Source organism: Saccopteryx bilineata, chromosome 4 (genome assembly GCF_036850765.1).
Source record: "Saccopteryx bilineata isolate mSacBil1 chromosome 4, mSacBil1_pri_phased_curated, whole genome shotgun sequence".
Taxonomy (NCBI): domain Eukaryota; kingdom Metazoa; phylum Chordata; class Mammalia; order Chiroptera; family Emballonuridae; genus Saccopteryx; species Saccopteryx bilineata.
Genome location: NC_089493.1, coordinates 13,479,110 through 13,491,181, shown reverse-complemented (window position 1 = coordinate 13,491,181; position 12,072 = coordinate 13,479,110). Strand labels below are relative to the sequence as shown.

Here is a 12,072-nt window from a genome sequence, read left to right as displayed (position 1 = left end):
ACTCAAGGTCGCTGGCTTGCGCGGGCTCACCAGCTTAAGCGCAGGGTCGCTGGCTTGAGCATGGGATCATTGACATGACCCCATAGTCGCTGGTTTGAGCCCAAAGGTCACTGGCTTGAAGCCCAAGATCGCTGGCTTGAGCAAGGGGTCACTAGCTCAGCTGGAGCCCAAGGGTCAGGGCATATATGAGAAAGCAATCAATGAACAACTAAGAAGCTGCAACAAAGAATTGATGCTTCTCATCTCTCTCCCTTCCTGTCTGTCTGTCCCTATCTGTCCCTCTGTCTCTGCCACACACACACATACAAATGCTCTCTGGAACATAAAACTATCAGAAGGCTGCAAAGAGCACCTCTGACGTGGTTAAGCACAGCCTGAAAATAAGTATCTTTCAAGTTCTAAGGGTGGTTCCTATGCGTGTTCAGGAAATCCTTTAAAGCCTATTTTCCTCGGCTATAAAAAACCATGAGTAACTAACAGGGAGTTCAGAAGATACAACGATCAATACATTCTTCACTGAAGACATGCAGGAAAGCAAGAACATGAGTAACATATGCACTCATTCACGCAACAGAAATGCATTCAGTACAGTTCCTGCGGCCCAGGCCCTGTGCCAAGGCGGGCGACACAAGGGACAGCAGGGAGCAGGTCCCTGCCCGCACACATGCGGTCCCATCCAGGCTTCCTGCCTGACCCTCTGTTCCCCTCCCAGAGCAAGTCTGGTTCCAGGCCCGCCCCAGAGCCACCCTGAGGCTGAGCAGCAGGGTCCCCCACCCTGATCAGACCGCCCCGGAGCCACCCTGAGGCTGAGCGGCAGGGTCCCCCACCCTGATCAGACCGCCCCGGAGCCACACTGAGGCTGAGCGGCAGGGTCCCCCACCCTGATCAGACCGCCCCGGAGCCACACTGAGGCTGAGCGGCAGGGTCCCCCACCCTGATCAGCCCACCGAGGGCCCCGGGAGACGGCGGCGTCCTCCTGGGATGGACACTCCAGGGCCAGGCTCCAAAGTCGCTCGGGCAGCGCTCGCACTGACATCCACGGGACCCCTAAGCACACGACACGCAAATAATCCCTCAAGAACTGCAGAAAGCATAATCGCACTCATTTTTTTTTTAGTATGTCTTGAATGGGCACTTATCTTCTAGACTGTATGAACAAAGAAAAAACAAGTTAAATGTGGACTGATTCCAGTGTTTTCACCACACACTGACTGTGCCCCTCCAGGCAGTGTCTCCCAGGATAGGCGGCTGTCACCCTCAGAAAGAGGAGGGGCTACCCCTGAGTGCCCCACCGGCCGCTCAGCGGACCGGCTTGAGCAGCCTGCACACGGCAGACAGCAGCGCCAGCCGCCCGGGAGCGAGGAAGTCCCCGAGGAAGGAGAGGCTGTGGTCACGAGCTATTTTACACCTTCAACGCAGTGGCTACACAACTGCAGAATAGGAAAGGGCAAAAGCAGTGATTATTTTAAGGGCTATCATTAACTAAAGGGGTGAGGGGCGGGAATGGGAGTGACCGAGAGGAAGACGTGTCACAATGAAGAGAAGCCATTTCTCTTCCTCTTTCCAGGTGCAGAGCCCCACGGCCCCTCACTGCGCACGCGCCCATCTGCCCACCGCGTGGCCCCTCTGCCAGCTCCCAGACCCTGACACGATCGTCACTGTGCCTAATTAACATTTCTCAAATAAAATCATGGCCCTAATTTGTTCAATGATCGTCTTTTTCAATGCTGACCAAATGCTAGAGCTCTACTTTTCCCAGCTTCAGTGAGATTATTTATCAACTCCGTTTTGACTGCGTGGAGTTAAATAATCATGTAGATGTCCAGCGTGGCAGTCATCAAGGGAGAAAGACTGAAGAATTAAAATATCCCGGGTACTGCGGACCGGAAACCTACGTGAGCTGCTTGGCCGCCGGCCCGCCGCCTCTGCCACTGCTGGGAGGGCCATCCCGGTCCTTCTCCGAGTCGGTGCCAGGCTCGGACCCGCTGCTGCTCGAGGGCCCTCGCTTCCTCCGAGTCTTCTTGTGGTGCTGATGCTTCCTTTTCTTCCTTTTCTCTTTCTTCTTCTTCCTGCTTGTTTGTCTGAGCTTTTTGTTCGTGTCGCTTTCATCTGAAGGCTCTGATTTCAGAGGACTCCTGTTTGGGAAAATCAACATTAGAATTTTCAGATGAGAATTAGGAAAAACAGTATGTAGACAAGTAATCAAATAAACAAATAGGAAATTCTAAAAATGCTCACACACACTTACTATTTGCCCAGATATTAAACAGTATCTTCCTGGATTGCAACTCACCTTAAAAAAGAGCTAGATCTAAATAAAACCAGGTGAAGAAATTCTCGTTTTAACTGCTTCTGAACCTATGCTTTCATATCAATGTTTTTAAATGAAAGTAATCTACCAATTATTTTATCAAATATTTTTAATTTTTATTTATTCATTTTAGAGAGGAGAGGGAGAGACAGAGAGAGAGAAGAGAGAGAGAGAGAAGAGAGACAGAGAGAGAGAAGGTGGGGAGGAGCAGGAAGCATCAACTCCCATATGTGCCTTGACCAGGCAAGCCCAGGGTTTCGAACCAGCGACCTTAGCATTTCCAGGTCGATGCTTTATCCACTGCTCCACCACAGGTCAGGCTTATCAAATATTTTTAAAAGCAACATTATAAAAGGCTTATTTTCAGACCTACTACCCCAGTATGTTAATGCCCCCACACACACACAAAACCACCCACACTTAAATTCTGGTCCTTTTTAAAAGTTACAATGAGCTCCTCATCATTACTGAAACATCTACAAACACCTCCCTCTCCTGCATCAACTATTCTCAATTGCCAAAGGCTTCTTCTGCTGCTGCTTCTAGAGAACATGGATTCCTGGGCTCATCATATTAATGGACCGTCTAGTCCAGGCGTCCCCAAACTACGGGCCCGCGGGCCGCATGCGGCCCCCTGAGGCCATTTATCCAGCCTCCCACCACACTTCCAGAAGGGGCACCTCTTTCATTGGTGGTCAGTGAGAGGAGCATTGTATGTGGCAGCCCTCCAGCGGTCTGAGGGACAGTGAACTGGCACCCTGTGTAAAAAGTTTGGGGATCCCTGGGAGAGAGCTCTTTCCTAATTCAATGATCTACAAAATTCTTTTAAAGCTGGGTAGAGACGTGTATCATTTTGCTTTTTCCAAAGTTTTCTTGAGATTTTAAACTATATTATTGTGGGGGTTCAGAAGGAGCTACCCCAAGATGTACCTCACTGGTTTGCAGATTTGTTCTGAGCTAAAGACAGTTTTAGCTTCAAGCTCAAGAGAAATTTATCTCCCCACTTCCTTAACTACCTAGAATATGAATTTCCGACCTATCTATACAGCAAAACAAAGTTCTGTTTCCTAAAGATCTGTTCTTCCTACCATCCTGCAATGACCTGAGAAGTCCCCAAGGCCCCTGACCTCATCCCTAGTTCAGGATGTCACACAGTATGCAAGATCCCCTGTATGTGGGGCTCCCACATACACGATACGAATTGTTTTTCCTTGTCAACTTGCCTCCTGTTGATATATTACCTGGCCAGCCAAAAAAAAAAAAAACCAGAGAAGGGCTGTCTGATCTGTGGTGGCGCAGCAGATAGAGCGCTGACATGGGACATGGAGGTCGCAGGTTCTAAACCCTGAGGTTGCCAGCCTAAGCGTGGGCTCATTCGGCTTGAGAGTGAGATCACCATTCTGTAGCCACTGGCTTGAGCAAGGGGTCACTGGCGTGGCTGGAGCCCACACCCCCTCCCCGCATCAAGGCACGTTTGAGAAGCAATCAATGAACAACTAAAGTGCCGACTACAAGTTGATGCTACTTCTCTCTCTCCCTTCCTCTTTCTCTCTGTGTCTCTCTCAAAAAAGAACCACATTATATTACCCAAACTCTATTTTTACAAAAATGTTGAAAATGCAACTAAAGAACTACCTGAATCCTATATTTATCGACATTCTAATGGTTACTAACAAGGTTAGTAATGTCACTTAACAAGCACAATGATGCCATTTCCCTCACGGACTCATCAGTGGCAGTAGCTGCCTGCCACCGTTGCCACCGCTGTGCAAAGAGCAGAAAGGAACAAGCCGTAGAGTGAGGGAAGGGAAACAGCAGGGTTTTACTTAGCTCCTTTATCACAGGACGTGCTGAGGAGCGCAGTTCAACCTAAGCCACTGCGGTGCACGGACAAGGACGAAAACTCCATCCATCAAAAATACTACCTCGTCAGCGGGGACCCTGCGGAAACAAGAGCTGTAGCCTCTTCAGTCGCTCGGCCCACAGTCGTTACGGTTCCAGCACAAAAGCTTGGGTTGCGCAGCCAATCTAATTCTGCACGTGCAAAAGAGAAAAGATCAGCAGTGTGAGCTCAATCCAATTTCTGGGGCAGGAAATCCACCTCACCAGCCGACATCCTAACCCACAGCCGACGTCGGCCAGAATCTGTAACAGTGCACAGAAGCCGAAGAGGATCCATGAAATGCTTCTTTCACAGGACAACGGGCTTTAATGAACTCTACAATATTTCAGACTGAGGAGTCCTCTGCGGTTTTAGGCTTCTACTGAAGCAAAAGCCACGTAACACGTGTCGCCTCAAAGGCAACAGGCGTTACGGTTCCAACCCAACTCTAATGAGCACGAAGGCTTCAGAAGCATTAGTTATAATGACCTCAAATTTGATTTAGGCAAGTCCAAGAAGTTAAAAAAAAAATCATGCAAAAAAGCCCACCATGCTTAACAGTATCACAGAAGATTAAGATCTTTTTCTCTACAAGAATATTTCAATGTTCTTAGTTAAGTAACTTAACATCAACCTTTCCTTACAACAAACAGTACTCCCTTTTGGAAATAAAAACAGAAGGTATCAGCTTTTCTAACTGATGCTAAAACTGTGTAAGATGTCAACAACAATCATCTCTGGGGGGTGAGATTAAATGTCCATTTTTTTCTGTTTATCCATTAATTTCTACAATGAACTAATTCTAAATTATTTTTATTTTATTTTTTTACAGAGACAGAGTCAGAGTGAGGGACAGACAGGGACAGACAGACAGGAACGGAGAGATGAGAAGCATCAATCATCAGTTTTTTGTTGCGCACTGTGACACCTTAGTTGTTCATTGATTGCTTTCTCATATGTGCCTTGACCGCGGGCCTTCAGCAGACTGAGTAACCCCTTGCTTGAGCCAGCGACCTTGGGGCCAAGCTGGTGAATTTTTGCTCAAACCAGATGAGCCCATGCTCAAGCTGGCGACCTCGGGGTCTCGAACCTGGGTCTTCTGTATCCCAGTCTAACGCTCTATCCACTGCGCCACCGCCTGGTCAGGTTAATGAACTAATTCTAAATTACTTCCTTCCTAACTTTTAGGGAGCTTAGCTCTGAAGGAGAGGATAAAAGCCCGGGCCAGTGGCAGCAAGGGGGCCCAAGGAGGCCTTTCTGTTTGTCCAGTTCTGTTTCAGGATGGGTGGCCAGAGCATGTTCATATACTGAGGACAAAGATCCCATGAAATGGCCGCAGTTAGGAAAAAGGGAAAGAGAGGGCTAATTTATTAAATGCCCACAGCAGTGGTTTTCAAAAGTGGCTTTCAGCGGACCAGTGGCCAAAAACCACTGGCCTACATATAGTAGGCCCAACATCAGGTTAAGCACTTTACATCTTTATGTCTTTTCATCCTCACGGCAACCCTCTGTGGGAGGTATTATGATCTCTACTGTACACAAGAGGAAACAAAGGCCCACAGGGATGAAGTCATTTGGAAGGCCACATCCTGTAAAGGCCAAACAACTGTGCACACAGTCTTTCTTCTCCCGTCTCCTTTTTCCTTCTGAGGCTGGCTCCCTTCCCCTGGGCCCACTTCCTGGCAGGAGGGATGTGAAAATAGTTCCTGTTGCTCGCTGAGATCACAATTATTTCCACAACAACTGGTTTCTATAATGAACAAAGGAAGAGGAAAGTGGGAGAAGATGGAACAAACAATACCCAAGGAGAGATGCTCTCAAACGCTCCCAGTTGATTTTTACCTAAGACTCTAGATAGTGACGCAGCCTGGAGGAAGGTGAGGAAACGCAAATGTCAGAATAACAGTGTGTGCTCCAAGGCCCTTTAGAAGGCACATGAGAGGGTTTTTACGGATGCAATTAAGGCTTTGCCATATGGGGTCACTCGGGGGAAAAGTAGTTTATAAAGAACTAAAACTCATGAGTTTTGTACTCAAATCATCACTGCCCCGCTGTGTGACCCTCATCTCAATGAAATGACCTCGTGTCAGGGCAAAAGGTATTTCACCTGATAAAAAGTTGCTTCTTGTTTCTTTCTCTTTTTGGTAACATATTAGCAGAGAACATGCATGGACATTAGAAGTAACTCATCACTGGATGTTAGCCTGGAGAAATTTTGGAGATCATCTTATCCAGAGATTTTAAAACTTTATTTTAAGCCCAGGAACACAGTGTTCAACAAAATCTTTCTGAGAAGTCCAGCATGCAGCACAGAGAAAGCTACAATCCTCTGGTTGGGCTCAGAGGGAGGGGCTGGGTCTGAGAAGGCTCTCCGGAGCAGGACCTGGATACCACTCCCTCCTCACAGAGCAACAGCCGAGGGCCCCAAGCAGCAGCCCAGGGCCCTCATCTGAACCTGATCTGTGATTCTCCGCCCAGTCCTGCCCACTACCCCATGGGGCTGCTCTTCACTTCAACCGAGGCGCTGGTTCTCCAAAAGTCTCCTTGCTATTGGGAGGTGGAGCTACTGTGGCAAGTTTCACACTGTAGCCTCATTAGCTGCACGCCAGTCTCCCCCACTCTATTCTAAACCCAAATCCCTGTAGGGACCAGAGTAGTAATGCTCACTGTAATGCTCACTCATTATAGGGAATGGCAACAGAAAAGAGGAAAAGACAAAACAAAAATACTTTGCCAGACAAACAAATACACCAACTGCTTTCTAACTCTTGCACTCAAGTTTCCAGCTCCCCTCCTCCTTCCCCCACTCCTTTCTTCCCAAACTAAAAGTGACATGAGGGTAAAAGCCAGGACTACTCACTCCTGTGTTCCCAACTCCTAGCGCAGGGCCTTGGCATAACGTAACTGGACTCATAACTATCTGTCAAATATTAAATATTCTGAACAAAGATCTGAACCATCTCTTTGCATTCTGTATCCTAGCACCTAATTTACTAAACTGAAAAGATTGCCAAAAGCATGCCATTATGTAGGCACAAAGTCCAGCTGTTATAATTCTTCCTGTCTTCACTGTAAACAGAGCTTTATTCGTGAAGAACAGAACACTGCACACTCGCTGTGTGCCCAGGCACAGCTCTAGGCTTTGTGGGTACACTGGTGAACAAGGCAGGCCCAATCTCGGCTCCCACAGCGCTTACACTTAAGCTTAACCTTATACTTAACCATAAACAAATTCTGAATCACAGTTGGATAAAATATACAAGTTCTACACCCATTCTGCACTCTATTATAATAAAACAGCATTGATTACTACTTTTTTTTAAGTGAACTCTGGTGAGTTCCACACCTCCAGGGATGTTAATTCAAAAAGCATTTCTAGAGCTCATTGTATAAATAAATTAGCACATACATTACAGATGGGGCGTTCCTTTAGAAAAAATGAGCCAAGCTCTTCATCTGGATCAAAAAAGCCTTTTTTTCTGACAAAGAAGCTGAGAGCACAAACATTCATACAAAAAGCGCCAGAAAACATGGCTAAAAACTGCATTTAAGATGGTGATTAAAGAAAACCTAAGCAAAGTTAGCCCTTGCAGAGTAAACCTACAATTTGAAAAGACCCAGGGATCCTAAAGGCAATGCATAAACCACCAAAAATCCGAACATGCTAATATGTTCTAATATGGTTCTAGAGTCAGAAAAACCTGTGTTCAGATACAGGCTGGACTGTTTATTAGTTGTACAACTTTGAACAAAATACTTAATCTGAGTCTCTTTCTTTCATTCAGCACTTCCTCTACTGACAGCCAGGCACTGTTCTAGGCGCTAGGACTGCACAACCAACAAGACAAACTCAAAGGGAGCAGACACACTGCCAGTCACTGCATGCAATGTGACAAATGCCAAGACCAAGAAAGTATACAGTGTATAATGAGAACACATACCTGGGTTCCCTAATCCAGACTAGACGTGGATCAGAGAAAGCTGCCTGAAGAATATCTCAGTTAAGATGTCAAGGATGATGGCCCTGGCCAGTTGGCTCAGCGGTAGAGCGTTAGCCCGGCGTGTGGAAGTCCCGGGTTCAATTCCCGGTCAGGGCACACAGGAGGAGCGACCATCTGCTTCTCCACCCCTCTCCCTCTCCTTTCTCTCTGTCTCTCTCTTCCCCTCCCACAGCCAAGGCTCCATTGGAGCAAAGTTGTTCTGGGCACTGAGGATGGCTCCATGGCCTCTGCCTCAGGCACCAGAATAGCTCAGGTTGCAGTGGAGCAAGGCCCCAGAGGGGCAGAGTATCACCCCCTGGTGGGCATGCCAGGTGAATCCTGGTCTCCCGGTCGGGTGCATGCGGGAGTCTGTTTGCCTCCCCTTGCTTCTCACTTCAGAAATAATACCAAAAAAAAAAAAAAAAAAAAAAAGGATGTAAAGGATGAGAAGGACTCAGCCTAAGAAATATTTAGGCAGAGAAAATGGCTCATACTGTATTGCAAGGTATTCTAATAGTGTGGATAAAAGTTCTTTATGGCCTGGCCAGGTGGTTCAATGGATAAAGTGTCATCCCAGTGCACCGAGGTCATAGGTTTGATCCCCAGGTAAGGCACAATACAAGAAGCAATCAATGAGTACACAACCAAATGGAACAACTAAGTGGAATAAGGAGTTGATACTTCTGTCTCTGCCTCTCTTTCTCTCCCCTTCCCTCCCTCCTCCTCTTCTCTCACTCTCAAATCAATGGGGAAAAAAATTGTTTTTAAGTTCTTTATAGTATAACTGATGCTAATATGGGAGAAATGCTAAATTAGAAAATAACCATTTTGTAACCCCAAAGAAATAATGGATCTAAGCAATAATCACAAACAGCTACAAAAACAGGTGAAAGGCTGACAGACACCTTCACACTGGATGTATCACGTCACCCAGGAATCCACTGATGGATCTTAATGTCACTAACGGAGGAAAAACGACAGCAGGACCTCCTGACTTGATTCGACACCAAATACAGAGCACCCCAATAAGCTATTTTCAACTAAAAAAAAAAGATATGCCTTAATCAAATTAACTCTCTACATCTCATTACCAGTTTACAGGAAATACTGGGCCAGAGAAGCATAGCAAATGATACCAGGAGGATTTGGTGGGAAATGTGTATGGGACAAATGACCCAATTTCTGCAACAAATAAATCACACAAGAAAATGGAAGGGAGGAAGAAACTTTTATATTTAAAAGAGACCCAAGACATATCCACAAAATGCAATGTTAGAGCTTTTTTTGATCCTGACTTGAACAAACCAACTGTAAAAGGCCACTTCTGAGACAAGTTGGGAAATCTGAACATTGACTAAAGAAATATAATTAATTGCATTTTGAGTAATAATGTGCTTAAAATTTTAATACAGTACTTTACAAACAGCATTTGACAAACATTATCCTGACCCTGGATACCCAGGTGTCCGATAGGTAGTGGTTATGATAAATGACAAGAGCAGCACTCCCTTATAAACTTTCCACTTCAACCTTTCAAAATAAAAGGATAAACCCTCTGCCTGTTATTCAAGTCACTACCCTCTCTCATCACCAGTCCCAACCACATTTCCCAAGACTCCTCTTTATGCCTCTGTATTTCCAGACAAACAGGACTATCTGCAATTCTCTGCATAAGTCTCATGCTTCCCTTCCTGCACGCCGTTGAAAGCTCAAGAATGCTCTTCTACTATCTCTATTTGTCCAAATCCTACCCTCTTGAAGATCTATCCCTAGTTAGCTCCTAAATAAAGCCCTATATGAACCTCCCATCGGAAGTCATTATTCCTGTAGTTCACCTATGACATCTATAACATCCTACCTTGCACTGTTATTTCTTTTAAGTTCTTTTAGATTTTATTTATTGATTTTTAGAGAGAGAGAGAGAAGGGGGGAGCAACAGGGGAGCATCAACTCTCATATGTGCCTTGACCAGGCAAGCCCAGGGTTTTGAACCAACGACCTCAGCGTTCCAGGTAGAAGCTTTATCCACTGCACCACCATAGGCCAGGCTGCACTGTTATTTCTTTAAGTACCTAATATTGGTCTCTACGTTCAGCAAATTTACTGAAGACCTACTATATTTTGGGCCTGTGCTAGAGGCTAAGTACATATGCTACAATGAATAGACAAACAGTCCCCTGACCACATGGAGGTCAGTTAGTAAAGGACGATCAAAACTACACTGATTACATAAGAAATTACTCACAATTACGGTAAGTATTGCCAAAAATAGGTGTAGGAGCTATGTCTGAGAGGATACAAAAGAGGTGTCCGACATAACTGGACTGTAGCACATAAGTGCATGATTTAGAGCTAATTACTTTGAAACTTTGAATTACAGTTCACTACGGGCATGCTCCTTTTATTGAGCTTGCTTTACTACGCTTCACAAGTGTTGAAACTTTCACAAATGTTAGACCCTCCGCCAGCAACAAGATTACAACTCGCTTAACAGCGGTGGTCTGGAACCAAACCCTCAATTTCTACGAGGTATGCCTGTCTGTGCCCAAATGTTTACCAATGCATACCTCCTGGGCACGTTTAAGGCTTAAATATGTATGTAATGCCGTACGCTCTCCATAAATAAATGATAGTTCTTATTCCCAGCAGCTGTGCCTATCTGGAAACTGTTTCTTTAGGCTTTGGGTCCTAATCCCCTAGCTCTAGGCCTACTTAAAGATAAGAGCCCAATAAGCATTTCAGAAGTAAAACAGGGAAGAAATGGGGCATTAACATCCAGCATTTGCATCAGGAGTCTCCTTGAGATGCGGAGGATTACTCTTTTTATAGGTGAAGTAACTCAGGCTGAGAGAAAGTCAATTATATGAGGGTCCCAGTGCCTGGGCCTCTCCTAGGTCTTTCTCCTTCCATCACTCGACAACTCTAGTCCCGCAGAAGCCGGGACGAGGGCAGGGGTCCTTCCCAGAAGGCCTTGCAGCGCCGCGGAGAATCCTGGGACACAGGCGGCTAAAGAAATCCAAAGGAAGGGTCGAGACCTGGAGCTGAGAAACTACGTCTTAAGCCCGCCGAGTGTCTTCTTCATCCCTTTTGTGTGCTTACCTTTCCTGGAGCTCCCGCTATTGGGAGCCTCACTAACACCCGCAAAGGCCGGGAACAGCGCCATGACCACAGGTCGCACCGCAGTTCCCCGCTACGTAAATGGCGCCGGCGGGCGCACGCCGGTAGAGAGGCCCTCTTGGTCGCGGTGCATTCTGGGAATTGTGGTTTTTTTCTGGCAGTCACTCGGACTGACCCAGAACCCGGCCGGGCGGGGCGGGGCGAAAAGGGGCGGGGCAGGACGGGACCACTTCCCAGTACGTAATTGACACCAGCAAGTTTCTGTGAGAACCGGAAAAGGCGGAGCCTGAGAGGTGGACTTGTTAAGAGCCAGAAGGGCTGGGAAGTTGGGGTTCCAATTCCAGGCATGATTTCACACTGTTAATTACTAATTGGGTTTAATTAGTAAAACTTTATAAGCTTTAGTTTTCTCACCCGCACAATGTTTAGACGACTGAAAGAACATGTAGGTTAGATGCTTAGCATTGTGCCTGGCCCATGAAAAAGCACTTAGTAAAAGCAATTACTTGACTGTGACTGCAAGTCCAACTGAAAGCCATCCAAATTTCAATCAGTTGACCATTTTAAATATTTTAGGAATAACAAAAAGGAATTCAAGGTCCTACCAAATTCTAGCCTTTGCTAGTTAAAAATATATTTACCTGCCTATGAAGGATTCTTTTTTTGTTTTTAATTCTTATTTGTTGAGTTTTAGAGAGCAAGGGAGAGATACAGAAAGAAACATTGGTTCTTCCAATTATTCATGCCATCATTGGTTGATTCTTGCCTGTGCCTCAACCAGA

The 12,072-nt window shown here is 46.0% G+C and overlaps 1 protein-coding gene across 2 annotated transcripts in view; it reads right to left on the bottom strand.

Moving 5' to 3' along the window:
- Positions 1–11,405, bottom strand: part of NRDE2 (NRDE-2, necessary for RNA interference, domain containing) — a 38,540-nt gene extending 27,135 nt beyond the window's left edge. For both annotated transcript variants that reach the window (XR_010731397.1, XM_066277708.1), the window contains exons 1-3: positions 11,273–11,405; positions 4,237–4,345; positions 1,896–2,135 (exon numbers count right to left, since the gene is read on the bottom strand). Coding sequence is in view for 1 of the 2 variants with exons in the window: in XM_066277708.1 (XP_066133805.1) it covers positions 1,896–2,135; positions 4,237–4,345; positions 11,273–11,336 (413 nt within the window). In the remaining variant the exon portion in view is untranslated. The remainder of the gene's footprint in view (positions 1–1,895; positions 2,136–4,236; positions 4,346–11,272) is intronic.
- Between the last annotated feature and the right edge of the window lie 667 nt (positions 11,406–12,072).